General features: G+C 40.4%; 2 protein-coding genes across 6 annotated transcripts in view; both read right to left on the reverse strand.

The window, feature by feature from the left end:
- Window positions 1–205: 205 nt before the first annotated feature.
- Window positions 206–4,454, reverse strand: LOC311284590 (uncharacterized protein). 4 transcript variants are annotated; one of them, XM_084399692.1, is made up of 4 exons: window positions 3,969–4,454; window positions 2,362–2,642; window positions 808–886; window positions 206–704 (listed from the first exon to the last, which is right to left on the reverse strand). In XM_084399692.1, exons 1-3 carry the CDS (start codon window positions 3,969–3,971, stop codon window positions 838–840), a joined length of 333 nt encoding a protein of 110 aa, XP_084255818.1. In that variant the 5' UTR covers window positions 3,972–4,454; the 3' UTR covers window positions 206–704; window positions 808–837. The 4 variants fall into 4 exon arrangements, with proteins under 4 accessions (XP_084255818.1, XP_084255816.1, XP_084255819.1 ...); XM_084399690.1 differs by having other exon boundaries at window positions 3,927–4,168; XM_084399693.1 differs by having other exon boundaries at window positions 3,911–3,973.
- Window positions 4,455–7,110: 2,656 nt separating this feature from the next.
- Window positions 7,111–27,288, reverse strand: part of LOC311285115 (uncharacterized protein) — a 36,277-nt gene continuing 16,099 nt past the window's right edge. For both annotated transcript variants that reach the window (XM_084400582.1, XM_084400581.1), the window contains 28 exons: window positions 25,448–25,714; window positions 25,139–25,354; window positions 24,689–24,841; window positions 24,332–24,595; window positions 21,778–21,993; window positions 21,521–21,673; window positions 21,175–21,441; window positions 20,875–21,090; window positions 20,550–20,735; window positions 20,265–20,468; window positions 19,791–19,955; window positions 19,486–19,701; window positions 18,557–18,786; window positions 17,712–17,841; window positions 17,432–17,625; window positions 16,154–16,340; window positions 15,700–15,915; window positions 14,319–14,502; window positions 14,034–14,235; window positions 13,284–13,448; window positions 12,974–13,180; window positions 12,174–12,723; window positions 11,379–11,504; window positions 10,823–10,930; window positions 9,553–9,786; window positions 7,807–8,086; window positions 7,605–7,722; window positions 7,111–7,253 (listed from right to left, as the gene is read on the reverse strand). In XM_084400582.1, coding sequence (XP_084256708.1) covers window positions 7,212–7,253; window positions 7,605–7,722; window positions 7,807–8,086; window positions 9,553–9,786; window positions 10,823–10,930; window positions 11,379–11,504; window positions 12,174–12,723; window positions 12,974–13,180; window positions 13,284–13,448; window positions 14,034–14,235; window positions 14,319–14,502; window positions 15,700–15,915; window positions 16,154–16,340; window positions 17,432–17,625; window positions 17,712–17,841; window positions 18,557–18,786; window positions 19,486–19,701; window positions 19,791–19,955; window positions 20,265–20,468; window positions 20,550–20,735; window positions 20,875–21,090; window positions 21,175–21,441; window positions 21,521–21,673; window positions 21,778–21,993; window positions 24,332–24,595; window positions 24,689–24,841; window positions 25,139–25,354; window positions 25,448–25,714 — 5,696 coding nt within the window. In that variant the 3' untranslated portion in view covers window positions 7,111–7,211. The remainder of the gene's footprint in view (window positions 7,254–7,604; window positions 7,723–7,806; window positions 8,087–9,552; window positions 9,787–10,822; window positions 10,931–11,378; window positions 11,505–12,173; window positions 12,724–12,973; window positions 13,181–13,283; window positions 13,449–14,033; window positions 14,236–14,318; window positions 14,503–15,699; window positions 15,916–16,153; window positions 16,341–17,431; window positions 17,626–17,711; window positions 17,842–18,556; window positions 18,787–19,485; window positions 19,702–19,790; window positions 19,956–20,264; window positions 20,469–20,549; window positions 20,736–20,874; window positions 21,091–21,174; window positions 21,442–21,520; window positions 21,674–21,777; window positions 21,994–24,331; window positions 24,596–24,688; window positions 24,842–25,138; window positions 25,355–25,447; window positions 25,715–27,288) is intronic.

Here is a 27,288-nt window from a genome sequence, read left to right on the forward strand (position 1 = left end):
TATATAGCAAACTAAATGTGAAAATGTATTCCACATTATTAAAGATGTAAAATGCAAAATGGAAAAGACCTTTTATTTCATGTGGAAACAATGATAACACCATATGTATATGTATATGTATATATATATATATATGTATAGCAAATATTGTTGAAGTGCGTTGGATCAATCTTTCAGTTTGCTTGAAATAAAAACAGCCATAATTATATAAACAAAAAAATCTTTATTATAAAATACTGTACAAAAAGGGTTTCATGCAGAGCTGTTATGTAACTCTAAAAGTAAAATTAAATACAACTAAGACCCATCGAAATTGTGGTGACTGTTTTCCATAAATGTTTGAAAGAGATACTCATCAGTCTATGAAAGTAATCAGCTTTCGGTCAGTGAAACTCACCAGACAGCCCTGAGCCAAATATAACCGCGCTGGAATACCTGGCGTGTTTTAGAAACAAGTCAATGCATGTTTAACAGGAACAGTTCCTGCAGCAACGCTAGTCCAAACCATGTTTAGAAATCATCTAAATGTGTTGCAAACCTCATGTATTTCACATGCAATAGTTTTCATTTAAATGTTGAGAGCATGCAGAGCAACTTGTACATCAGTAACATTTCAATATATTCATGCACATCTCAGTGCGAGGTAAGTGTCATGGTGGAAAGCTGATGTATTTGACGTACAAGTGCTTTATGCGTTGATTGTACTGTTTGAAGAGGGAAACACAGAGAGAGAAACAGTGTGAGTTTACTTTTGTGACCACAGAGTTCATCGGGGTCATGGTCTGTGATGTAGAATGCATGACAAACCTGTTTTATAGCACGCTGCATTAAGACATGTTAAATATGCGCTCCATTTCGCATCAGGGATTCTTCAGCGATCTTTTTTCTGTAGACAAAGAGGTCAAATCAGTTTACAGACTTCATGAATGCTTTCAAGGGTTGGTCACTTTTTAAAGAAGACACTCAGCAGATTAAAATAGAAAACAATGTGGGCTCTAAAACTGCTATAAATTCAAAGCCGCATGTCTAAACAAGTTGTGTCCCAAATTTAAACTTGATATCACAAAAACTGAGGTTCCTTTGAGATTTTGTTTAGGCGCTGTACCAAAAATAGCCACTAAGTGACATACTGTTATGACGGTATATACTATCGTGACCATAAATATAATATAAATACCATTAATTTCGCGGTCTGCGCGTAGCACAGTACTACTTAAAGTTAAAAACTTTGATAAAAGATTGATACAGAAACATGCATGAATGAGAGAGTAAAGAGAGGGATGTGCTTGATGTTGAGCACAATAAGCTATGGAAAATAATTGACACAGCTGAGAAACCATCTCTCAAGACAGCACGCGGTCGTCAATTCGATCTTATTGCGCTTGAATGGTCAGATAGATGCACAATAATGTCAAAATGCCTTTCGTGTGGAGTATTCACATAAAAATAGTCGGTTATGTCTTAAATGAACGTAAACAGTTCTGTGAAAACCGGATGCGTGTCTGTAAATTGGATCAGTGCATTCGGTCTTAAAGGGACAGCAGCATAATAAACTGGACCTTGAACGATCCGACTCACTGATCTTGACCGAATCACTTTTGTATCTTTGATAAGAATCAGTTCATATTTGATTCATACAGTGAAGACTATGCCGTGTTTCAGTAATACACTTTATTCAATTTCTGTAGTATTTCTTGGTACGTTAAATAAACCTATACTGTAGCTGAAAAACATAAAGTTTATTTAATTTGTATCTTTGTTTTATTGTATTTGTCCAATTTTTGTTCTTATTTTTAATAAATTCTCTCACCTCGAAATAAGATTTTGGTCATATTGCCCACCCCTACTGTATATATTTAAAAACCTTTATATAATATTTCATATCACTGTACTGTAAATGTGTTGTAACCATTGTAATCATTTTCGAGAAGTAAAATATCAATATATATATATATATATATATATATAAATAAATAAAATATATTTTCTGAGGTAAAATGATTTATTAATTCATAACGTTTTTGAGGAGTTGCAACACATGACATTTTACAAAAGGAACTAACCTTACAAATCACTCTTTATTGGCATTGATGGTTCCACGTAGAACCTTTAACATCCATAGAACATTTCCATTCCACAAAATGTTCTTTAGATTATTAAATTGTTCTTTACACCAAGAAAACAGGGTTCTTTTAAGAACTGTTCGCTGGAAGGTTCTTTGGAAAATCAATGAATCAAAGAAAATCAAAGCGTGTGGTCATAAAAAGTTCAAATTATCATAGAAGGTCTGCAGGGCTTGAATAAATTAATAAAAAATTAATGAATAAACAGAAATAGAAAGGAATCCAGGCAATGTCTCACCTCTTCTTTGCCTTTTGCCTTTGTCTGAAAAATGCCATCCCAAAGAACAGGACGATGAAGCCGACGATGACCACCAGGACGCCGATGGTGAGAGGAACAGACAGAGCCTCATTGATGGTTTCGTCACAGGAGTCTCCCGTGTATCCCAGCGTACACTCACAGCCGGGCTCCCCGTTGGCCAGCACACATCTACCATACTGGCATATGACATGTTCACATGCAGCCAGATGACGAGACACGCCACCTTCTTCATCCAGAGGACTGACAGACATACCCAAGCTCTGGAGTCAAACACACACAAACTGCATAAACAACTGCTGCATAAATCGCTTTCAAGAACACAGACACACACCTCAAACTCTCTCAGTGGCAACAAGGTTCTGGACAGTGGGATAAGATGTGCCACCTCCTACAAAAGTTGTAGTGTTTCTCAAATCCAGTCCCCGGGACTAACCTCGCAGATGCCTCCCTATATTACAGTACAACCCACAAAGAAGCTGACGAGTTGAATCAGACGTTTTTATTCAAATATGTAGGTAGGTGGGTCTCCAGGGCTGGAGTTGAGAAACATTGCTTGTCTAGGCAACTACGCCCAGTTGTTTTTCAGGATCCATCTAATCCAGGGATATGCAACGTATGTCCTGGAGAGTTTAGCTCCAACCCTGAAAAACCCTCACCTGCTTATAGCCTTAGTAATCCATTGATTAGCCTGAAGATATTGATTAGAGTTGGAGCTAGACTCTGCAGGACAGCGGCACTCGAGGAAGAAATCAGCAATATCACAAGCCCATAGAAATCTCATTTCATAAAAAGGGTGTGCCGTGACACATCTTACCCCACTTTATGGGTAACGGATAAGTTGAATTAACGGAGAGGACACAATGAAAAAATACAGTCGAAACGTAATTGTGTGATATGTATTATTACAATTTAAAATAGCTCTTTTACAATGTAATTTATTTCAGTGATCAAAGCTGAATTTTCAGCATCATTACTTCAGTCTTCAGTGTCACATGATCCTTCAGAAATCATTCTGAATTTTCTCTGTTTGAAAATTCAGCGGATTGAGATACTAAGTTAGCAAATAATTTAGCAAATTAATGCGAAATAATTGTGAACTGAATTTCTAACACCGGACCAATCCTAAAAGGATCAAACAATGAAACACATAAACAAAAAAAAACTAACTAACTACTAACTAACTAAATTAGGCTAATTCATTCTTTAGAAAGAGACAAAGTAAAACAATTATATTAAAAATTCTCCAAGCAAATTTACATATGAAGACATCAGAAACACACTACCTTCTAACACAGTTAAGTGCCAATGGAAGCATTCAGAAAGCGTGAAAGACAAAATAACTACAGCGAGTGTGTCCAAATAGCTATACTCACCATTTCCCAAGTCAAAGGTGGAAAACACAATCAAAACTCTAGTGTTTAACTGTATACAAATGTGGAAGAGAAACCAGTGACAGAAACGGCTTTAGAGGAGCTGAACGGCTTGACACGAGAAGAATAAAGCAGTGCTCTCAGCAGAAGAGACCCACCCATTCACCACATCACCTGGTTCACTCGGTGAAACAAGATTCCTGTTTGGTCGCCTACCATGTGGGCAAGGAGGAGTGAACTTCAGGTCAAATAAGGGCCAGAGATGAAGATAACAGTGCAGTAACAGTCTGACAACATTGAATCAGTGTTGTATGTATCATGCGGGCGCTGACACCCTATAAACAATCACATATTTCCGCGCCCAACGGCGCGCGTCCTGTTCTCTAATCTCACTGCGATCCACAGCGCGGTCACGTGAGGACGACTGCCACAATGTGACTTAATTCGTATTTTAGTGCATATGTTTTATGGCTATATAAAATTAACTCAAACGATAGCTTTATGCGAGAAAGAGACCGAAAGTCAACCCACGGAGTCCATAAATCATTCCAACTGTTTTTGCAACAGTTAAAGATTGTCGTAAAGTCTTTTAAAAAAACGTTAAGAATAATCTTAAAAGTTAAACATAAAAATGAACTCGATTTTTGTTGTTGGTGACTACAATTACTGCTGCAACATTATCTCAAAACGTGTTACTATTTCTCTGGAATAATGTAAAGATGTATTCACCTTATTTTCGAACGCGGAAGTAAATATGGGTCCAGTTTCCGGTTTTTGTGCGGCACTTCCGTTTCCTCGCTTCTCTGGGCTAACTAACGATATCGATTGCGAAGGATTATGCAGAGTTGACAGAAAAATGTTACACATGCCGTAGCAGATGAATACAACAAAGAACTAAAGCCCCGCCTCACCCAGGTCGGGTTCTGGACCTGGTTGAAAACACTCATGCATCTAGATGACAGATTGCCAAAACTTCGCCGGCGCCTTCAGCACCGCCCTAAACACGGTCGAGCCAACGCTGGACTAAGTTAATATATCTATGGAGGTAGGCTATTTTGTCATGTCAAATGTATTAATAATGTCATCAGAATGCAACCAAAGCACATGATAGCAATAAGTAGATCATAGATGGCTATAAATAATTATAAATCATACAAAATAAATGCCATGATGATCATGCCATGATGACTAGATTTTATACAGGGGTACGTTACTATAATGATTTTGTTTCTCCTTGGAGTTTTTATTCAGACTTCGTAGCCCAGCCACTTTTCTGGTATCGGGTGGTCTTCTGTAGGTCTTGTGTTCACGAAATGAAAAGAACAAACATACGGTCGTTTCTTCAAATGGGCTGCGTGGCGTGTCCGTTATTTCGGCTCCCATGTTAACCGGTTATTTAGAGCTTGCACACTGCCTGCGTGACGCGCGCGTCTCAGGGAAAACGCGTGCATGCTAGAAATAGAATCGATGCCTATTTTTCACGCGACACGCAAGCGTTTTGGAAGCGTTTCGGAAGCGTTTCCAGGCAAAATAGAATAGGAAAATATGTTTGTATGTCATTTTGATATGAATACATATTAATGACATTTTGATGTTTGAATTTAGGTTTTGACATAAATGCAGATATAGCCTAAATGTAAAAAAAAAATATATATATTATCGATTTTCAAATATTGCACCTGTCAATACAGAACGAAATATTCTGTAGCCTATTTTGCCGTCAATACTGCCAACGTTGTCTTTGCTGCTATATATTTATGTTTAACATTAAGTGCCTTCCACAACTCTCTCCCCATATGTCGAATATATCACCAATGAGGCTTATCATGTCACCTAGCAGCAGCAACGCCTCGTCAGAGACGTTTCTGGTGTGCAAAGACATAGAAAACACCACGCAACAGAAACGCCACGCAGCCAGTGTGTCGCCGGTCGTATAGGGCGCCTGATTATTAAAATGTCAATAATTCGATGATTAAAACACTCCTGCTCCAAGTAAATCTTTCTTTTGTGCCAGTTATTATGACAACCTCTAACTGCACAAACAATCCCGGTCTTCCTCGAACCCATAACGATGAGTTTGTTGTTACGAACAACGCTCGCCAGTGACCGGAAGTGCCTTACCGGAAGTCTCGCACAAAATACCGTCAACTGGCTGCGTCCGTATTTCCGTTAAAAATAAGGTGAATATGAATTCATTGATTTTCCTCGGCTGGTGTCACTGTCCAGTAGTGGCCGATGCCGTCCGAATCGTGAACGATTCATTCAGTAGAACCGATTCAAAGGGAATCTGTTGAATCAGACTGCTTGCTTCTCACAGAACAGAAAATCGTCACAACAGGTTATGTTCGAGTCGCAAAAAAAAAAAAAAAAAAAAAACACTAAGATTATCTTAACGTAAACAAATAGTAGGCTATTGAGTATTTGATATAGGCTACTTTCTATTGGGTTCTTTGCTTTATGCAAATTATTTAATACATTTTTTTTAATCTCCATTACCTAAAGTAAATTTGTGTGCAAAAGCTCAATTAATTTGAACATTAAATAACCTGAACTGTTGAGATCAGCATTTTATATCATGGAGGCCTATATGGAATTGATATCCCAAACTCCTCAATGAAATCATTGATCATCCCTTGCTCAGTCTCTCTGCATGTATCTGGTTATCAATTGATTCAAGTTTGATAAATTAAAACGCTTTTACACTGACACGCACACAACTCTGATCGGGGCTTAAAGAATCCTGAACGTCCCACTCATATTTACCACATTGTGGCCACGTTCATGTGTGTTCAACTGTAAACACGATCTTTACGAGTTGACTTGAACGCACTCCCTGGGATCTTCTCTTCCTCTTCAGATACTGGCTCATGTTTCAGTGAGGGCGATGGGGTGGAGTAACAGAGTATTGAAAGTAGGCCTGGATTTGAATAGCCAAACAAGCCTTTTGTGTCGTGCATAGAAGCAGATAGAAGTGACTCAAGCCCAAGGAGGAACACACCATTCTCAAATTACCATTCCATAAAGCCCTCAAAGCTTTGAGCTTGACAGCTACATAGGAAAATACACACCCATAAAATAAGGGTATTTTACAACTGTATGAGACACTACAATATTGAACACAGAACAGATCAACTCTTTGCCAAACATCTGCTTAAGTGGTTTCAAGTTAGAAATACACTCTTTGCTTTCTCCCTATTGCATTTCTGTTCTGGCATGAAGCTTGTGTTGTTTCTTTCTAAGTGCTGTGTAAATATTTCACCTGCAGTTTGACATCAGTTTCAAGTTTATACCCAGTAGCCTACGTCACGACACTTTTCTTAACATTAGACTTTGCAACGATTACACTACAGCCCTTTTTCATGTTAAAGCTTTTTTATTTGAAAAAGAAAGTAAACCACACCCTATTTCTTACAAAGTCAATTGTTTTATTAGACATTTAAAAAAAGAAACAGAAAAAAGTTAGCTGACAACAGGTGTGGTGACAACTGGAGTAATCGGAGCCTACAGGAGAGAGGGGAAGAAAAGTCATGATTAAATTCTGAATCAAGAGTATTTTTTTTTTTTTCACACAACAAGACCCGCAAATCTGTGGCCAGTGAGAATTTTCATATTTCCACAAATTCCATAGATCCACAAATACTGTATGTGTTAGATCCACAAAAATAAAATGTGCAAATAAACAATATATAATATTTACTTTTTAAATTCACGGACAATTATTACTCCATAACAGTCACTGTCATTGTATGTAAAACAGCCATGCAAGCATTCTTCAAAACTTCTTTTGTGCTCCAGAAGACTGTCAGATTAGTTAATAAAAAAAATAAAAGAAAGAGAGAAACATGATTGTACCTCTTCTGGATCATACAACTCATTATCAAAGTTTTGAGTGCAGGTCGTGTGCTTCTTCATGTCAGTAGGCACCAGCGTCTCTTTTTCAGTAGCCTCTTCCCTCGCTGCTCGCACCCTTCTGCAAGTTAAATCATATTGGGATAGTATGAAAACCAAGTCTGTGGCTCAGAAGAGATGCATGTATTATATTAAGAGTGTGAACCTCCTCCTGAGGATGACTGCGGCCAGCAGAGCTCCACCGAAGAGAAAGCTGAGTGAGAGAGCGAGGCCAGTGGAGCTGGAGCTAGTGTTCTTCTGACAGAGATCCCCGCTGTAGCCGTCCTCACACTCACACACCGGCTCTCCCTCCACGCTCACACACTTCCCGTGACTCCCGCATCGCTCCTCACACGACAGCCCGCCCAGATCCTGCTCCACAGCAGAGCCCAGAGAGAAAGGCCCAGATTTGGATTTGACACCTGGTTTGGTTTTCACAAGGTCACCTGTCAACAAGCAGGAGATTTAGGTCAGACAGTCTGGTTTGTGTGAGTTTTGAACATTAATACCAGGTTAAAAATCATTCATATTAAAATGCTGTACTACAAGATGACAAATGCCCACTAAAATATAAAGCGCTCCTATATGCTTATTCAAATATTCTCTCTCATGCAGTGTGTAATCTAGCTTTCTGTCAATGTAAACGTCTGCAAAGTCGAAAGTGCACAATAAAAGTTCTCCCAAAAGAAAGAATAGTAATTCCGGTCTCACTTCAGTGACCTGCATATGTAACGGTGACACATTTGCATAACGGCAGCCTGTGGTCTTCATCGGCTGCCTGTAAACTACGTCTACTTAGATCCTCAAACTGTAGCTGGTTTGTGTACATGTCGAGAAGACTCTGGAAGAGTTTGCAAAGAGAATGACTCTTCACATCCTCATCCTTGACAAAGCAGTGGTTAAAATGACCACAGCGGTACAACAGCAGTACAACAGCAGTAATCTTGTGACGATTGTTTATCAAATCTCTGTATGGTCTAAATGGGATTTACAAAACACTTATCCATTACAGATGGGACAGTACCCACTTTATTTGGACCAACTTGCTCCACAGAATCACAACCTGGAAGTATGAAAAACTATTAATGTACTTTCTACCGGGTGTTCAATAGTTTTGCGTTTTATATTGTGTACGTTTCCAGCTAACCGGAATAATTTCTTAATGAACTACTTCTGCTAATCAGGTATGGGCCACTATTACCTAAAACAGTGTCTATTAATGCAGACTGTCTCTCGTTCTCACTACTTTTGAGTAAAGATAAAGGATGAAGCAAGATTTGTTGTACAAACTTTAATATACATTAGTGCTCAGCTAACTGATGTACTACTGTTAATACAGTTCCCGTATGTTCACCGCAGTAAATTATCTTAATATCAGTAATATCTTATTTCAAAGCAATTAGATGGCTGCGCTCCAAAGATCAAGTTTGGTGAAATCTGACCGGTGAATTCATATCACATGAAGACCAAAACAACATCAATCGGTCACGGATTGACCTCAAAGAACAAACTGTAAAGCTTCAGGATTGCAGCATTACAGGAAAGTGGATTACATTGTATATTTTAACATTTTGGATGCATTTTTTGGGTGTCAAAAATCAGGAATGTCCCCAGGACAGGGACTAATGTGAGATGATGCCGTTTACATTTTTCATTTTTTTTTACATTTTTATTCATTTAGCTGACGCTTTTATCCAAAGCGACTTACAATTGCTATATATGTCAGAGGTCGCACGCCTCTGGAGCAACTAGGGGTTAAGTGTCTTGCTCAGGGACACATTGGTGTCTCACAGTGGATTCGAACCCGGGTCTCTCACACCAAAGGCATGTGTCTTATCCATTGCGCCACCACCACCCGTTTAGTTTAACTATACACCACCCGTATAGTTTAGAATAACTAAGAATCACTCACAGTCCTCATCCGATCGGTCCTGGCAGTCTGGGACCTGGTCGCAGAACTTGGACACAGGGACACACTTGAGGCCGTCCCGGCAGGCTTTACTGCCAACAGGACACTTGAGGTTGGAAACACATTTAGTCTTGTTCACAGAAAGGTAGTCCTGCGCACAGCGACACGAGCGTCCCCCGGGATGCGGCAGGCACAGGTGACTGCAGCCCCCATTGTTCTCAGAGCAGACATTGGTTCCTGGTGGGTTGAAAAGACAAAACCAGATGTTACATGACTGACTTTAGGGAGAGTTACAGCTCATACAGTACTGTAGTGTTCAGACTGAAACACTAGCTGACTTACTGGAAAATAAACGGTAAAATAAAAATGCATTTATTTATCTTGTTTATAAATAAGAAATTAAAATAAGAAAGATGAAACTAAATAAATTAAAAGAATTATAAAAGAAAGAGGACAAAGTTAAAAAAAAAAATAATAAAAAAAGAAAAGATAAAAAGAAAATAAGAACAAATGAAAAAAAAAGTCCAAAAAGTAAAACAAAATCAGTTCAAATGTATAAGATCAAATCAGATAAATAAATTATAAAAATAACAAACTTAAAGATAAAGTAAAAAAATAAAAATGTAAAAAATAAATAAAAATAAAACATCCATTTTTTCTGACCAAAATAGTTAGTGACCAAACTCCATTGCACACCTGCAGGTGATAGGTGCGTAGGATAACAAGACCAAATAGGTAGGTCGTTTCAGCAGATAAGGAACTCCCGCACACTATCATTACTTGCAATTAAAATGAATTTTATTAACAACGTTTCGGTCACACGACCTTCATCAGGAATATACAAATATTCAAATTCATCTCTTTTCAAATAAACACATGACCAATCAACAGAGTTGATTCAGTCCCTTATCTGCTGAAAAAATAAATAAAAATAATCTTAATCCCACAATGCACTGAGTTTGGCCTTACATTTCCAGTGTGGGGAATAAACCATAGTGATAAAGTACTAAGCACAGTGTGTTCTGTTGTATAGTGTGCATTTTGGTTAAATGTGTTGGATTATTAGGGCATTTCAAGTATACACAAAATGTAAGCAGTTTACATTTACATACTATGCACAATAATAGGAAGAGCTGTATGTCATTCTGAACAAATAGACACATCTAGAGTTCTCACTGAAGAACCTGTCTATTGTGTGGAACACACGTGACACGCCCCTCAGTGCAGCTCAGATCACACACACACACACACACACACACACACACGAGAATACCTTTCTGACTGGACCTGCTGAAAGCCTTCAACTCTAGAACGGTCATCTTCACCTCGAACCACTTCTGCTTGGGCTGGAAGCTGTCGCTGTACCACACTTGAGTTGTCCCTGTTTCAAGAAGAAAGCACACACACCGCTGACACAGCTGGCCTTTGCCATTCTGATTTTTTGTTTAACATGGTGCATTAATGCACTGCACATGAAATGCTTTTCTGTGTTAGAATAATGTAATGTCTTTATTGTCTGAATTACATTTGTTTGAAAGCTTTTCTCAACAAATACTGATATTTATAGGAGTCTGATTAATTACCATGAAATTTGACTGATTAATGAATTTATAACTCTTTGTAACTCATCTATGAATTTTACTTCCCATAAACTACTGTCATAGTTTTATTTGAGACTTGGTTACAGAAGCCTTGAAGTGCTGTATTTTAATAATAAATCTATCTTATTCTTTTGTATATTTTATGAGTAAAGACAGGAAGTTAATGGCTTCATGCCATCTAGTGGCACCGACACAGAAACGGGATTTCTGGAGGTCTTGAATCGTTACCGTTGTCCAGGGTGATCCAGAAGTTGATGTTCTCGATACGGGCAAAAGAGATCATGAAGGCGGGTCCCGTGCTGTACTCCTTATAACCGGAGCCGTCTATATTAATGGAGCTAATCAGTTCACTGCCTGGAAAAAACAAAGTCAGCTGCCATTAGTGATTGCTTTGGAAAAACCACAGCATAAATGTAAGCCATTCAATTCTTGTTCAAACAAACATTCACCTTCCACAAGTAGAAAACAAAATAGAGTTTAAAAGTGCGTAAGCAGATTGTATCCTAAACTAGCGAGCTCCATCTTAATTTACAGGTAGGCTGAATCTACAATGTTGGTTTGTAGTCATAACTTTTTTTGTTGTTTTGGGAAATACTTATGTTTGGAGAAGTTTGTTTAGTGGTTGTAATATTAATTATTATAATTATTATAATTATTATTAGTATTATTAAATAACAATAACAACTATAACAACAAATAATAATAAATACAAAATAAAGAGATAAACTTTAATACTTAAGTTTAACTTGTATTCATAAGTAAAATATATAAATATATATAATATTACACAAACTAAAAATATTACAGAAACTTTCTGTAAATACTGTGTGAGACCTTCATGAAGGATAAATTATCAGTGAGAAGAAAATAAATAAAATAAGTTTATATAACTAGTGTCCAAGTTATAACAACTATTTTATTTTATATAACTACAGACCAAGTTTCATGTGAGACTTGCCCATGAAAGACATCAATCTGTACTCTATTTGTGGAAGGGGAAAGTAACTTTTGCTTTTAACGCACCAATATCTGCCCAATAGAGTGATGTTCCCTTCTCAGAAAAGGCGAGTGAAGTGGGCATCTTGGCTTTGCTCCACAGCAGCGCGCGGTTCCTCCCGTCCATGTGAGCGCAGTGGACCTGAGGCATGGGCTCGGGCCCCACCCGCCCCACTGCGGTGAAGCACAGCCGGCCCGAGGGAGGGTGCAGGGCGATGGAGAGCGTTCCCTCCAGCTCCGCCTGCAGCACCAGGACGGTGATCTTCCCTCCAGGGGACGTGACGTACAGCTGCGGACTCTTGATGCTGCTCCAGTACAGGTTACGGGTGACCCAGTCCACAGCCAGAGCGGTCACCAGGTCCCCTTTGAGCTGAAGCACTGGGCCGATCGGTGTGAAGCCAGAGCTGCTGAGTTTAAACTGAGCCACTGAGCCCTGTCCCGCGTCAGCTAGGGAGATGGTGCGGTCTCTGAGGAGCAGATCGAAGTCTGAAGCCTCCGTCACGCCAGGGAGAGACAGGTTACGGTGCTCGGGCCAGGTCTTCAGCCCAACCTCTCCTTGAAGGCTCTTGGTGAAGATCTGAGCAGGAGAAGAGAGGTCAGGGAATTAATGGCTCAATATTCCTCAAAGGAGCACTGAGGGTTCAGTAAAAAAAATAAAAATAAGCTCAATCGATGGCAAAAAGCCTCATTCCTCATATACATATAAAACAAGTTAGTTATATTCTGTAATTCAGTTTTTGTTGGTTATCAGGTTGGTCCACCGCAAACTGTCCTGGCAAAAAACTATTGTGTGTCACAAGCCATTCAGTCGTTCTCAAGCAGAGTACCTGAGTGATCATGGTAGATGACAGTAGCATAAGGAAAGAGGAAGAGGAATCGACATGTGGGGTGCAAGTGACTCCGTCCACAGCCAACAGAAGTCCTGCCGGGCAGCGACACACCGCTTTGAGCCCCGCAGCCAGCAAACACATGTGGGAGCATTTGAGCTTCTTACAGGGGTTGGACACATTGGGCTGCAAGAGAGGGTGGACAACCTAGAGACAGACAGAGGAGACACTCATCAGTAACGCAAGGATATATTTGATGTATAAGACAACTTCGATGACATTACTACATGTCTACAGTATGTATTCTCACTTTGAGGCCGAAAGGCTGTCCGGGTCTCTTGAGAAAAACTTTGCGGTTCTTGCCAGTCAGTTTATTGGCACCTTGAACGGATCTTCTACGAGTGTCAGACCAGTAGACCATGTCATTAAACACCGCCACAGAGAAAGGACTGGGCATCTCCGACAGCTGTAGCACCTGCAAAAACCACAACGAAACAAAAAAACATGTTTTTTACATGTTCATCTTTAAGTGTGTAATAGTGCTGTTTGTGCATGAAAAAGGCCTTAAAGCACTAAGTCTCTCCAGCAGGAGTTATTCTCTATATCAAGTGTCACCGTTTCTGAACTCCCTGAAACAACTGTTCCTGGAAGAAAACTCAAGACTACAGTGAACGCCACAATATTCCTTATTTTAAATAATTCCCACCCAAGGCACATGCAGAATTAAAGGGACGAGGCCTGGTTGAGTTAGTTAGTTAGTTAGTGTGTTGAAACTGGCGGTTATGTAAGAGGCAGGACATTTCCCAAACATGCTCGAACAGGTTAGCTGACCAATCAGAGCACACTGGGCTTTTCAGAAGGAGGAGCTTCATAGAGACAGAATCTAAACCGACATTACTGACAGACTGGAAAGTGAGGTGCTGCAATGGAGAATGTGAAAAATAAGGTGCTTTTTTCACATTCAAGCATGAAAACCTATTCTAGTAGAGCTCAAAAGAGTGCCATCATATATTTTACCTGCCCATTTTCAGGACAGTAAACATGTTATACTTCAAATTACCCGTATCTTTTCTCCATTAAATGTCGCTGAGCCTATACATCCGAGCTTCTCGTCAGTCCAATATAGTCGGTCCGCCAAAACGTCCACCGTCACACTGACGGGCCAGTTGAGACCGCGGCTGATCACCACCCTCCTGTCCGAGCCGTCCATGCTAGAGCGCTCGATCTGTGCTGGACCTCCGATCTCGGACCAGAACATTATCCTGCAAGCAACGGCTGGAGACATTATGCATCCAAACAGATGAACAATCATGTAATAGCGCCAACTTGTGGAGGTTCCTCTTACCCTTTCTGCGGCAGCAGCGCAAGCGAGCGTGGCTGCTCCAAATCCTTATCCAGAATTACAATGTAGTTTTGGGGCTTTACAATGCTGCTGGTTAATCTCACAGCTAGAATCTGCCCAGCAACACCATCCACCCAGTAAAGGTTCCTTCCCATCCAGTCAATCGCAATAGAGTCTGACTTCACACCTGAACATGCAAAAAAGTTTGGGATGCCTTCCTTAACCAAAAGAAATCTTGCAAGTTGAAAATCTTTGACCTAAAATACTTAAAGGCATTTCTTCAGAAATTATGCATTTATCATCTGAAACATGGTGCGACTTCTATTCCAAAGCGACTTGTGTAATGCAACTACTGCCAAGGCCACAACACGCATAAAGCGGACACATTTGGATTAGAGCTAATTGAGATGTGCGCGAGCCAGTATTTTCAGTTTTGCTCTAAATTCATTTAGGCTTGGCAGTTACAATCAATTCTATTTATAAATCAAATGCCAATATAATTTGTCTGAATTATACTTCTATTTTTCATTCTGGTTCTGAATAACATTAAATTGAAAGGATTTATGGTGAAATGAGGGGGAACTAAGATACATGTATATAATGTTTGTAAAACATGGTTTTATTTACTGGTATTTCACATTTCTGAATGTAATAAAATGTGACATACGCAAGGTAATTTTTCCAATAATTTAACACATTGGTTTGTACACATTGGTTTAACACATTGGTTAATGGTCACATTACATGCATTTAAATGCATGCCTTTAGTAATCTTTTTATTCCAAAGGTATTCTAATTTTACAATGTGACCAAGTGTGCCACACATCCTGAAAAGTGAAGCCAACGCATTGATCACCCCCTGGTGACTGTGTGCATTAAAGGTCATGAACCCCACCCTCTCCATGTAATCGAATGGGACGCAAGCCAAAAAAAGAAAAAAAAAAAAGAAAAATTTATTTCATTTTCTTCTAAAGATGTTGATCATAAGTCTGCATAAGAACTACCTAAAATGACAGTGTTTGTTTAACCAGTGAGTTTGGTTTTAGTTAGATGCTATAAAATGGGGTGTAACGTCATGATTGACAGCAGTGCTTGCGTTTGATTCTGCGGAAGCATCGGGCAGGACCTTGGGGGATATTTTGGCTTCATTTTTCTACAGTGGAAGACAGACGTGCACAGTCCATCTTTTTTTCTGTCCTTGATGCTCATTGGTCATAGACACGTTTTATTTACTATGGTCGATTTACCAAAAAGATCTGTGCATCATTGCACAACACCCTTAGAAAACACTTGTCGTCGTGCCCAACAATGGCTTTCAACAGTGACCGTATTCACAATATAGTAGCACGGTATCTCGTAACTTATATATTAAAATAAGTTTTACCTTTGACAATAGTTCTAATGTTGTCCTTTTCTCCGTGGAAGGCATATTTGATGCTCTCTTCCTCCAGGCTGACCCAGTAAACTCTATGCTCTCTCAGGTCATAGTCCAGAGAGAAGACGGGCTTCCGTCCTGGTGTGGTGAGAGCTTGAATATTGGAGCTTCGCAAACCCAGCTTTAACAGCTCGTACTGTTCAGAGACCAAAAGACTGGGCTCCTCTGCACAAAAACAAGATTCACATATACTATTAATAGAGTAGAACACTAAGAAAAGAAAAACTTTTGGATCTCAATATGGTCCAAGCACATTTCTGCTATTTTCCAGCTGTGGAAATACACATACACTTTAATTATATTTCTGCCCCACATTGGCATTTTTTGTGGCCCATTTCAGATGAGGAGCAGCACACAGAAGGTGGACTGTGGTTGTTCACTTTGCAAATGAATGGATTGATACCTGCTGTCTTGCAGCTGCGACCATCTGGCTCCAGTATAAATTCAGGGCGGCATCGACACAGGTAGGAGCCTAGCGTGTTGACGCAGTTATGACTACAGGCAGCGGGCACAATCTCTTTACATTCATCTACGTCATTGCAGGTTAAACCGTCAGGCTGAAGCCTGAAGCCAGTCTTACAGCCACATCTCTGGAAACACAGAATATTTGAACATACAGCTGATTGCATTTATATTCTCGTTCAAAATGTGTTTAAATTTTAAGTGGTTTTAATCATGATTGAAACATTAAGGACCAGATTTACAAACAGTTTGCTTTAGTGCAAATCCAGTTTTGGTTTAATACAGACACGCCGTTTGACAGCCAGCTCTCTGTGCACGTGTTTTGGATGTGCGCATGCAGATAATAAACTTTCATGATGAAGAACTGCAATGTACCACGATAGAGAATCAACTCCAAACCAATGTTGTAGTTTTTGGCAGAGTATGAGAGGCATGAGCAGTACAGGCTCTGCCCTCTTCTGGAAAGCTGGACAAGAGCAGCAACTCATTTGCATTTAAAGATACATGCACAAAAACAGCATGTTTTTCCTTCCACTCAAAAAAAAAAAAAAGGGCATTTACAACATGGTATAATAAATTATCTGAGGTATTTTGAGCGGAAACTTTACAGAGACATTTAAAAGGGGGCATAATAGGTCTCTAACACCTAATGCATGGATCCAATATACTGTTACACATGCAACTTATTTACTAACTGTTTGTTCACTTAAGACATAACGACAATGTTTAAGCAAATACTCACAGAAATCTGTCAATTCCCAGCTTGGTGTTTAACCATTTTAGGCATGAACACAAAGCTCAAAGTTCACTTTGCTTCTGTGTTCTCTGTACATGCGCACAGAAAGACGCTTGGAGAACAGCATTTCTTTCGTGGCTTAATGCGGTTTTAATGACTCATTTATTATCGAGTACATCCTGCAGTTTAGCAACAGTAGCTTGCCATCTACGACAATCACTGACCTAGCTGATTTCAGGGAGGAACGAAAGCACACAGCTGTTAAGGAAAGAAATGCACTAAAAATCACACAGCTCTAGTTTCTTGCAGTCATTGCTGTAGGGTTGCTATCGTTGCAATGTGTCCGCTCTCCACAAATACACTGCATATTTGTCTTTTTCGGACACCTGGAAGAACTACTACTTAGTCTCACACTAATTTGATTTTAGTAAATCTGGCCCTAGGTATTAGAAAACTATATATAAAATTAAAGAAATGTTTGACCGCTCCATGTGGAGTGTTGAAGCAGTAGTGTTGGCATGATGGGCTGCTGGGACTGGAGCAGTTGTTCTTCAGACAGCCCACACCCTCATCAGAACCGTCTGCACAGTCAGAGACGCTGTTGCACACCAGATCTGGGTCCACACACTCCTCACTTCCACATCGGAACAAGTGTGTCGGGCATTTCACTTGACCACCTACAAAACAAGCAAATGTTTACAATTCAGTATTATCGAAAGCATTCGTTTATGGAGTTTAGAATTGATTTCAGACATGCACTCACAGCCAGATTCATCACTCTCGTCCTTGCAGTCCTTCACGCCGTCACACTTCCACGTCTTCGCAATGCATTGAGTTTTAGATGCACATGACCACTGGAACTCTCCACACTTCAGCAGAGTCACCTTGCAGTTCTACACAGGGAGAGAAGAGTCTGTTAAACAAATGTGCAAGTTATCAATCTGTGCCATACAATCAGAGTAGGAAGGAGATAAATCACAAGTTGACGTGTACTCACACTTAAACTAGTAATGGCACCAGACAAAATTGCACAACCAAATGTTTCAAAAGGTTCCCCAAAAACCACTGTTCAACAAAAGAGTTAAATCTGCCCTAAACACAACTACTCAAATCAACAGAGCAATGGTGAAAACCCATTTGTTACACACAAAACGGCTACAAAAACAAACACCACAAAAACAAAATAAGCATGTCACAAAAAGCAAAAGCCAGCATAAACAAATACTCAAAAAAAAAAAAAAAAAAAAAAAAAAAAAAAAAAAAAAAAAAAAAAAAAAAAAAAAAAACACCACACCCCCACACCACACAAACATGAAAAAAAAAAAAAAACACAAAACAAACACCAAACAAAACCACAAACAAAACTACAAACGCACCAAAGAAAACAACCACACAAAACTCCAAAGACACAAACAACATAGTACAAGTTCAAACACAAAACGGCACAAACTACACAAAAAAATAAAAAAAAATTAAAAAATAGTACAAGTGCAAACACCACAAAAACATTATCTATACACAACAGCAAAACACTACCTATACACATGCACAACAGCATTAAGGAAGAGTAGGTTTCCCTAGAACAAGACTGTCAGTGCGGCTCCTCACCCTCTCATCAGACCCATCACTGCAGTCCTGGTCTCCATCACAGAGCCACTCTTCCAGCAGACACTCGTGAGTGTGAGGGCAGCGCTGCTCCACAGGACAGTGAGGCGGCTGAGCACAGCTCTTCTCATCCGAGTGATCACGACAGTCAGCGAACCCGTCACAGCGGAGGGACAGAGCCACACACTGACCGTTACTGCACTGGAAACGGTCACTTGAACACGGCTCCACCACTGCAGGACAAATAAAGCCCAAGTGTAAGGGAAACTATGTCCAAACACTGAACAAAGTAAAATCGCTAAAATGGTGTGTACAGGTTTATTTTAGATTGTAAAACCTGAGATCACCTACATGGTCGGGACCAGCCAGTGGTCCCCATGAAGGAAATGGATTTTCAAAAAAAACAAATTTTTTGTATGTTTATTAATGTAAAAATGCAGAAAGTTTTCTGTGACGGGTAGGGTATAGAAAAAGTTTGTACAGTATAAAAAATGATTCCTATGGAGAGTCCCCACAAAGACAGAGAAACAGTGTGTGTACCAGCGTTCCGCATTGTGGGTGATAGTGATTTTACTTGGTAAATAAATAAAATTTCCCCATTAATTTCCAGTGTGGGATTTGGGGAGGCACCGAACATCCTGAGTGTGACATTCTCCCCCCCCCCCCCCCCACACAGGCTACAACCAGATATCAATCATTCCAATTATTTTTTATTTTTTTGTAGAGCTAGCAAGTGTCAAAGTCATTAAGTCTCATGCCATTTAGATGAACTTTGCTGAAATTACAACAAATGTTCTTTTCATTTTGGGTCACCAGAGACCCCATAAGGGTTAAGAGCAAAGTAGTGATTGATTTTGGCCAAGTCCTTGGGACTGAAGCTACATTTATAGCCATTAGCTCCCTAATATGAACACTTTGTGCCGTTGACCTACCACAGTTGGCTTCGTCAGTGCCATCCACACAGTCTTTCTCCCCATCACAGAGGAAGGATTCAGGAAGGCAGCGGGTTTTGTTGTCACATGGGTGTCTGCACTCCTCTGAGAGCTTCATGCAGTTGATCTCATCTGAACGGTCCTGACACTGAGGTGTGCCGTCACATACAAGCTTCATGTCTATACACTTCCTGCCATGAGCGCATTGGAATTGGCCTGGAGGGTTGAATCATTGAAATATGTAAAAGACAGTACAACTGACCAAATTGACAATGAATTAATTGTATTTTTACTGCAAAGCATACCTTTTTTACATTTACGCTCACAGTTCCTCTCATCAGATCCGTCTTTGCAATCTTTCTCTCCATCACACACGTGGCTGTACAGGACACACTCTTTCCCATCCCTACAAGGTTTGGATCCCAGGGGACATTTCAGAGGAAATGAAGCACTTGCAACCACACTACTGTCTGAAAAAAAAAAAAAAACACATTATTTGACCAAATTAAATGGTAAAGGTCACCAAAATATGACAATTCTATCATCATACTCATGTTCCAGACACACGACTTTCTACTGCAGATATTCAATTAATAAATGACTAATTTCTATCTGCTCCTCACACCAAGTTACAGTATGGCTTCCGAAGACTTCTTTAATTTGATGGAAAAATAGGATTCAGGACATTGTTAAACATTCCAAAATATTTGTTTTCCACAAAAGAAATAATTATTTGGGTTCTGAACAACATGTAGATGATTCAATAAATGATTACTTACGACAGTTCTTCTCATCTGAACCGTCTCTACAGTCTGGTTTTCCATCACAGAGCTGCTGGCTAGTCAGGCACACCATCTTCTGGTCACAACGTAAAGCACAGGTGGGACACTGTTGCTCATCTGATCCGTCAGTGCAGTGCAGGTAACCGTCACACACTAGGGTTCTCCTAACACACTGCCGTCTGTCCTTGCACAGAAACTGGTCTGATTGGAGTACAAAACCTTATCATCAAATGTACATGGACCACTATCCCATTTAAAAATAGAACAAATTCTACATGTCACCTGGATCTGGACATGAATATATGCAAAACTGCTCATCTGCTCCACTCGGACAGTCTTTCTTCCCATCACATACTTGGGATTGTGTGATGCATTTTGAGGTTTCATGACAAAACACAGAAGGGCTAATGCAGACTGGCTGGGATGATATTTTAGAAGGGTCTGTGATGGATGGGCCAGTAATAGGAGCTAAAAAACAAATCAATGAGTACATTTAATATCTTAACTCAAATTAAAAATGCAATACTTTTTTTTTTTTACACATAGTATTTTAAAGTTGCGTTTAAAAATAGCATTTTCATTTTAAGCAATCAGTTAAAACAATTACCACAGTTGTCTTCATCAGTGGCGTCTACACAGTCTTTCTCTCCATCACAGAGGAAGTTTTCTGGGATGCAGCGAGTTTTATTGTCACACTGGTGTTTGCAGTCGTGTGAGCGAGTGAAACAGTCCATTTCATCAGAGCGGTCCTGACACTGAGGTGTGCCGTCACACACCTGCTTTCTGTCGATACACATCCTCCCATGAGCGCACTGGAACTGATCTAGGAGGAAACGTTTGGTTTAAATGCCACTTGCACGTATCTTGGCTACATAAAGCACTTACGAATCAGCTTCATGCGTTTTACCTGCTTTACACTTATATTCACAGCCCCGTTCATCAGATCCATCCTTACAGTCCCTCTCTCCATCACACACATGAGTGTACAGGACACACTCACGTCCATCCTCACAGGGTTTAGAGCCCAAACGACACTTTAATGGCCCCGAAGTTGAGGTTTTAGCAGCCATGGTGGGACACCCCATCTCATCTGAACCATCAAGGCAGTGAGTGTGACCATCACACACCAGATATCCCTCAATACACTTCCTCCTGTCCTTGCATAGAAAGTCACCTAAAAGTAAAATGAAAATTGTGAGTTATTTTGTAATACAGCCATAGCTTGTGCAATTAAGATAGTATCCTTTGAGTACCTGAGTTCGGACATCTGTCAAAGCAAGAGGTTTCATCATATCCATCAGGACAATCTCTCTTGCCATCACAGAGACTAGTGTGAGGGATGCACAGCGACCCATCACGACACAAAACAGCGGGACTTTCACACTTCACCACCTTTATGGGGTACCCTGCAAAAAAAAAAAAAAAAAACCCCGATATATATTGAATAGACTGATTAGTTCAATTAAATTGATAGAGCTAAAAATCACATCTCAGTATCAGAGAGACCCACCACAGTCAGACTCATCAGTGCCATCCACACAGTCTTTCTCTCCATCACACAGGAAGTTTTCTGGGATGCAGCGAGTTTTGTTGTCACAGCGATGGCTGCAGCTCTTGCTGCGTGTGAAGCAATCCCTCTCATCAGAAAAATCTTGACATTGTGGTTTGCCGTCGCACACAAGCTTTGAGTCAATGCATTTTCTCCCATGGGCACACTGAAACTCCCCTGAGGAGCAACAACAGAACCACTAAGACAGTTTTTGGATAAGTAATATTAAAAACTGTCCTTTGAGTACCAAACTTAAAGGTGAAAGGTAACTTCTGTGCCACTACTGCCAGAAAACAATTGATAAATAATAATAATAATAATAATAATAATAATAATAATAATAATAATATTATTATTATTAATAATAATAAATATAGCTGCAATTAAAGGGCCAAGCACCACAGAAGCAGAATGAGGAGCTAAAAATCAAGGCAGCGAGTATCAGACTAACTGCAAAAATGAGAACATTTAGAGGGATTAAGCAAAATGGTAGATAGCCCATAAATACAATCACTTGTAATGTCAGTGACGCCTATTGGTCAAGTAATAAGCAATTGCCACACCAAATTGATCTGGTGTGGTCAGCCTCAGTTGCAGTTTGACAATATGCCAGTATGCCAGTATGCCATCAAATTCGTTGATGTGGTATACGGAAATGGCTCTCGTCACAAAATTCATGACTCTTTGCCGACCTGGTCTGAAGATGATCTGACTTGATTTTGGTGAAAATCATACAAACGGTCTCAAAGTTAAAAAATAAAATAAAATAAATCTAAATGGTGGACAAAGATCAGCTGACTATGGGAAATTTGCATCTACTGTATGTTCTCAGCATGACCCAAGGAATCTATTAAGACCATATTCATTACAATAGGCAAAATTAATCAAAAGCTTTTTCTTTTTTTTTTTCTTTTTTTTTCACAAGGTGGCGCTGTCTTGATACTTTAAATACCTTCAGGACATGGTGGCAATGACACTTGTAACAATGCGCCATTGCGTTAGTAAAATGTTTACTAACGTTAGAAACGCCCACGGACTGTTGGCTGAACGTGATACATAAGGTACACAAAATGTCCTTAGCCAATGAAAGCTGCGATGGAGTTCAGGCCTTCTGCCGTCAATCTGAAGGTCTGGCTATGTGAGGCCGATACCCAAAATGGCTGATATGGGAACATTGTGTATCATTCGACTTGCTGCACCAAATCTAAAAAGACCGTTCAAAAGTTAGAAGCAAAAATATAAGTCTCCTGAACACTAGGTGGCACTGCACCAAAACTGCAGGTAATCCCTTAGGTCATGAGTCTCAACCAAGGGGCAACCTCCCCTTCTCTCTCTTGAAACCAACACGGAAGTGAGTTAAAATGCAATTCATTAACTGGCCGCTTGAGGCTGGCTGCAGAAGTGAGTCAAATCTGTATCTCCCCCATGTTAAAATTACCAACTTTACAGCAGAAAAAAATCATGGTTACAGCCTGGATCTCTATGTGGCTTTGGTCTATACAGCTAATTTTGCGCTTCATAACAACTGTGAGGGGGGTGAATTTTTTTATAACTCATCCGTTTAGTTGATTAATATTTAAATTTCTGCATTTCAGGGTGTGGCCACTTGAGTGACAGGTGGGTTGTCGCTGATGTCAATGCTAGACGTTTGTTTTGTCTGCTGTTACTAGCTGTCACTTCACCTCAGCAAATGTTGCTGCTGAACTTGCTTTCTCTGCAGTGTTTGTGCTTTTTTTTTCAGGATTATTTCATACAATTTAATACACCCATTACTTGGGTACAAAGCCCACGGCTTAGGATTCCGTCGTTGTCGTCGAGTATCGTTCGAGAGAACAACCAGCGCTGTATTTCAGTTGTTTTCCTCTGTGAACATGCACTAATGGATGTCTGACAATTTCGTTGCTTTTTGGAGTTTTCAAATTTAAAAACGTCAACAAAGGCTCGTTCGTTCTGCTCTCACGGAACAGATGGATTATAATATGCTTATGTACAGATGAAGTCATGCAGGCGTCGGCGCTTTCTCCGTTCATGCAATAAATGCACATCCATGAATGAGTGCGGATTTTCTAGCGCATTTACTTGAACTCCATAGGCAATATATCTATGGTTTAACCCATTTGAGAGGCGGCCAAAATCAGAATTTAAAATGGACTGAATAAGCCCTCTACGAACTTGACGAGCGATGCCGCGCTGACGGACCATAGACTATAAAAAAGAGTGACTGACATGTATGCACATAAATCACTGTCACACACACTCTCAGAGTAATATTAAGTTACTGCATAATACATTTTCAACTAGCAGAATAGTACAGAATCACGATACACAGTCTCACTTGTAGCCATGTCTTTTAACTATTATAATATTTTGAAGGGCAAAAACAGGAACTTTTAATTGGCTTTACATCAAGTGTCACTTTAGCGCGAGTATATAAAGTATATAGAAAAATATATACAAATAAATAAACTAAGTTATTTATGAAGTGTTGGTATAAAATAATCTTTGGTTTGACTACCTGTTTTACAATTAAAGTCGCAGTCAGCTTCATCCGATCCATCCTTACAGTCCCTCTCTCCATCACACACATGAGTGTACAGGACACACTCAAGTTCATCCTTACAGGGTTTAGAGCCCACACGACACTTTAATGACGCTGTTGAGGTTTTAGCAGCCATGGTGGGACATCCCATCTCATCTGAACGGTCAATGCAGTGAGCGCGACCATCACACACCAAATCTCTCTCTACACACTTACTCCTGTCGGTACACATAAAATCACCTGGCAGAAAGAGATTGTGAAGTTATAAGACAGCAAGACCTTTATCTCAAGCAATACATATTATCAGTAAAACGAAGTAAATGTGTTCATTACTGCGATATGGGCAGTTGCGGAGGCACGGTCTCTCATCAGAGCCATCAGGACAGTCTTTTCTCCCATCACATAGATATCGCTGCAGGATGCATAGTGACGTCCCCTGACAAGCCACATAAGGGCTTTTGCACGGTGATGGTGGCGTCGGCATGGCTGCAACCATTGGCGATTGTTAAAACCAATTTAAAACAAATTAGACTAGAATTATATTTAATATTTGTTACCATCCAAGTCAAAACTCTGACAATGTCTGATAGAACATTCCTACATATAGTTAAGTAATGTGACCTGCTACATCAATTTGAGGCACTATGACTCGAAAACTGATTTTTCTTTTTGTATTGCGTTTAGTTTGTAGACACCAGTGGTGCAAAAATGACTCGCATCACTTTTCAGAGTCCATATGTAGAAGCAAATGTGTCATTTGTGATGTTTCTACAGCAGACTCACCACAGTCAGCTTCATCCGAGCCGTCCCAGCAGTTCCTCATACCATTACAGATGAACACCTCTGGGATACAGCGGGTGTTCCCATCACAGCGCATGCTGCAGCTCTTGGTGGGTTTCCAGCAGCCTGCTTCATCAGAGTTATCTGGACACTGAGGAGTCCCATCACACACTTGCTGGAAGTCAATACACTTCTTTCCCTGAATACACTGAAACATCCCTGCGAGTGAATCAGCATACCAGAAAAAGAGAAGTAAGCAAAGACAAAAAAATAAACTAGGGTTGAGATTGTGAAGTCGTGGTAACACCTCACCAGGATTGCACTGAAGTTCACAATGTTCTTCATCAGATCCATCTTTACAGTCCATCTCTCCATCACACACATGACTGTATAGGACACACTCCTGTCCATCCTTACAGGGTTTAGAGCCCACACGACACTTGAAGGGTGCTGTCGTCGTAGTTTTAGCTGCTATGGTGGGACATCCCATCTCATCAGAACCATCAAGGCAGTGAGCGCGACCATCACACACCAAATCTCCCTCAATACACTTCCTTCTGTCCTTACAAAGAAAGTCATCTGTATGAATAACATGAAAAACAGCACAATGTAAGAGGCAGGAGGAGGAAGAAGAGGAAAATAGGAGGAAAGCGAGAACGAGAGGGGAGGAATATGAGAAGGATGCCAAAGACGAAGAGAACTAGGCGAACTAGGCAGAGGACGAGGAGAACTAGGCAGAGGACGAGGAGAACTAGGCAGAGGACGAGGAGAACTAGGCAGAGGACGAGGAGAACTAGGCAGGAGGACGAGGAGAACTAGGCAGGAGGACGAGGAGAACTAGGCAGGAGGACGTAGAGAACGAGGAGAACTAGGCAGGAGGACGAGGAGAACTATGAGAAAAAGGAAGAGAACAAGGAAGAGAACGAGGAGGCAAAATTCAAAGGAAAAGGGCAAGGAGAAAAAAAAAGGATGAAAAGAGGAAGCAGAAGAAGAGGAAAAAGTGAAGGAAGAGGAGAATGAGAAGGATAAGGAGGCAGAGGACAAGGAGAAGAACAAGGAGGAGGAGAATGAGGAGGCAGAAGGGGAAACGAGGAAGCAAAAAGATGAGGAGAAAAAAAAAAGTGAAGGAAGAGGAGTATGAGAAGGAGAAAAAAGGTTAAGGAAGATAAGAACAACGAGGAGAAAAAAGGTTAAGGAATGAGGAGGAAAAATGTGGAAAACAAAAACAAGCAGGAGAACAAGGAGAAGGAATAGGAGCTTGAGAAGGAGGCCTAAAATCAGCCTAAGGTTGCTTGCTGGTCTTCATGCAGGACCTGTTTGGTGTTTTAGAAGGGTTTGAGGAACTTATTCTAGGTATTATCAACTGGCCGGAAATTAGTACATCAAAATCGACTGCTGGCGGTAGATCCTTTTCTTATTTAGCATCAACACTTTGGAACAATCTTCCTAACATTGTCTGGGGAGCAGACACACTGTCAGTTCAAATCTAGACTAAAAACACATCTTTGACCTAGCATACACACAACGCATTATAGACTTCTAGAATTCAATGTTAGGCTGCCGGAACCGGGAACACTCCCCATAAATCCTGATGTACTTGTTACATCATAAGGATGGCGTCTGCGCTAATATTAGTCTCGGTTTATCCGAGGTTTACCGCAGCCCGCGGATCCAGGCTGTATCCAGATCTGATGAAGGACCTGCGCCTGGACATGATGACAACGCAGTCCTGAAGTGTCAACCAGTCCATCCCTGTTTACTGAAGCCAGATGGATCCCGGCCGTATCCAGATCAGATGGTGGACCTGCACCTGGACGCATCCATGACGCATCCCTGAAGTGCCAGCCTCATCAGCCCTGTGAAGGTCTCAGCGACACGACAGCCATCGGCACTGATCCTCAAACTCGTCTCCATACCTGCGTGACTCCAACTTCCAACCAGATGGAACTGGATAAATATTCTGAATGTTCTGATCCAATCTGACTTCTGACCTGTAATGCTGCCTGGATCATAATCATACACCGTTCGCTCGTTGGCCAGAGGAGAACTGGCCCACGACTGAGCCTGGGTTCTCCCAAGGTTTTTTTTCTCCATTCTGTCACCTGATGGAGTTTTGGTTCCTTGCCACTGTTGCCTTGGCTTTTGGCTTGCTT

The sequence above is a fragment of the Rutilus rutilus genome (assembly GCF_951802725.1).
Source record: "Rutilus rutilus genome assembly, chromosome: 25".
In the NCBI taxonomy this organism is placed as follows: Eukaryota; Metazoa; Chordata; class Actinopteri; order Cypriniformes; family Leuciscidae; genus Rutilus; species Rutilus rutilus.

Excerpts from the sequence above, each read along its gene's own strand:
- LOC311284590 (XM_084399690.1), bottom strand. The coding sequence starts at position 3,971 with ATGGTAGGCGACCAAACAGGAATCTTGTTTCACCGAGTGAACCAG. Across the intron at positions 2,643-3,926 it reads TGTTTCACCGAGTGAACCAG|AGCTTGGGTATGTCTGTCAG; the intron begins GTGATGTGGTGA and ends GTTTGACTCCAG. Across the intron at positions 887-2,361 it reads AGGCAAAAGGCAAAGAAGAG|AAAAAAGATCGCTGAAGAAT; the intron begins GTGAGACATTGC and ends CTTTGTCTACAG.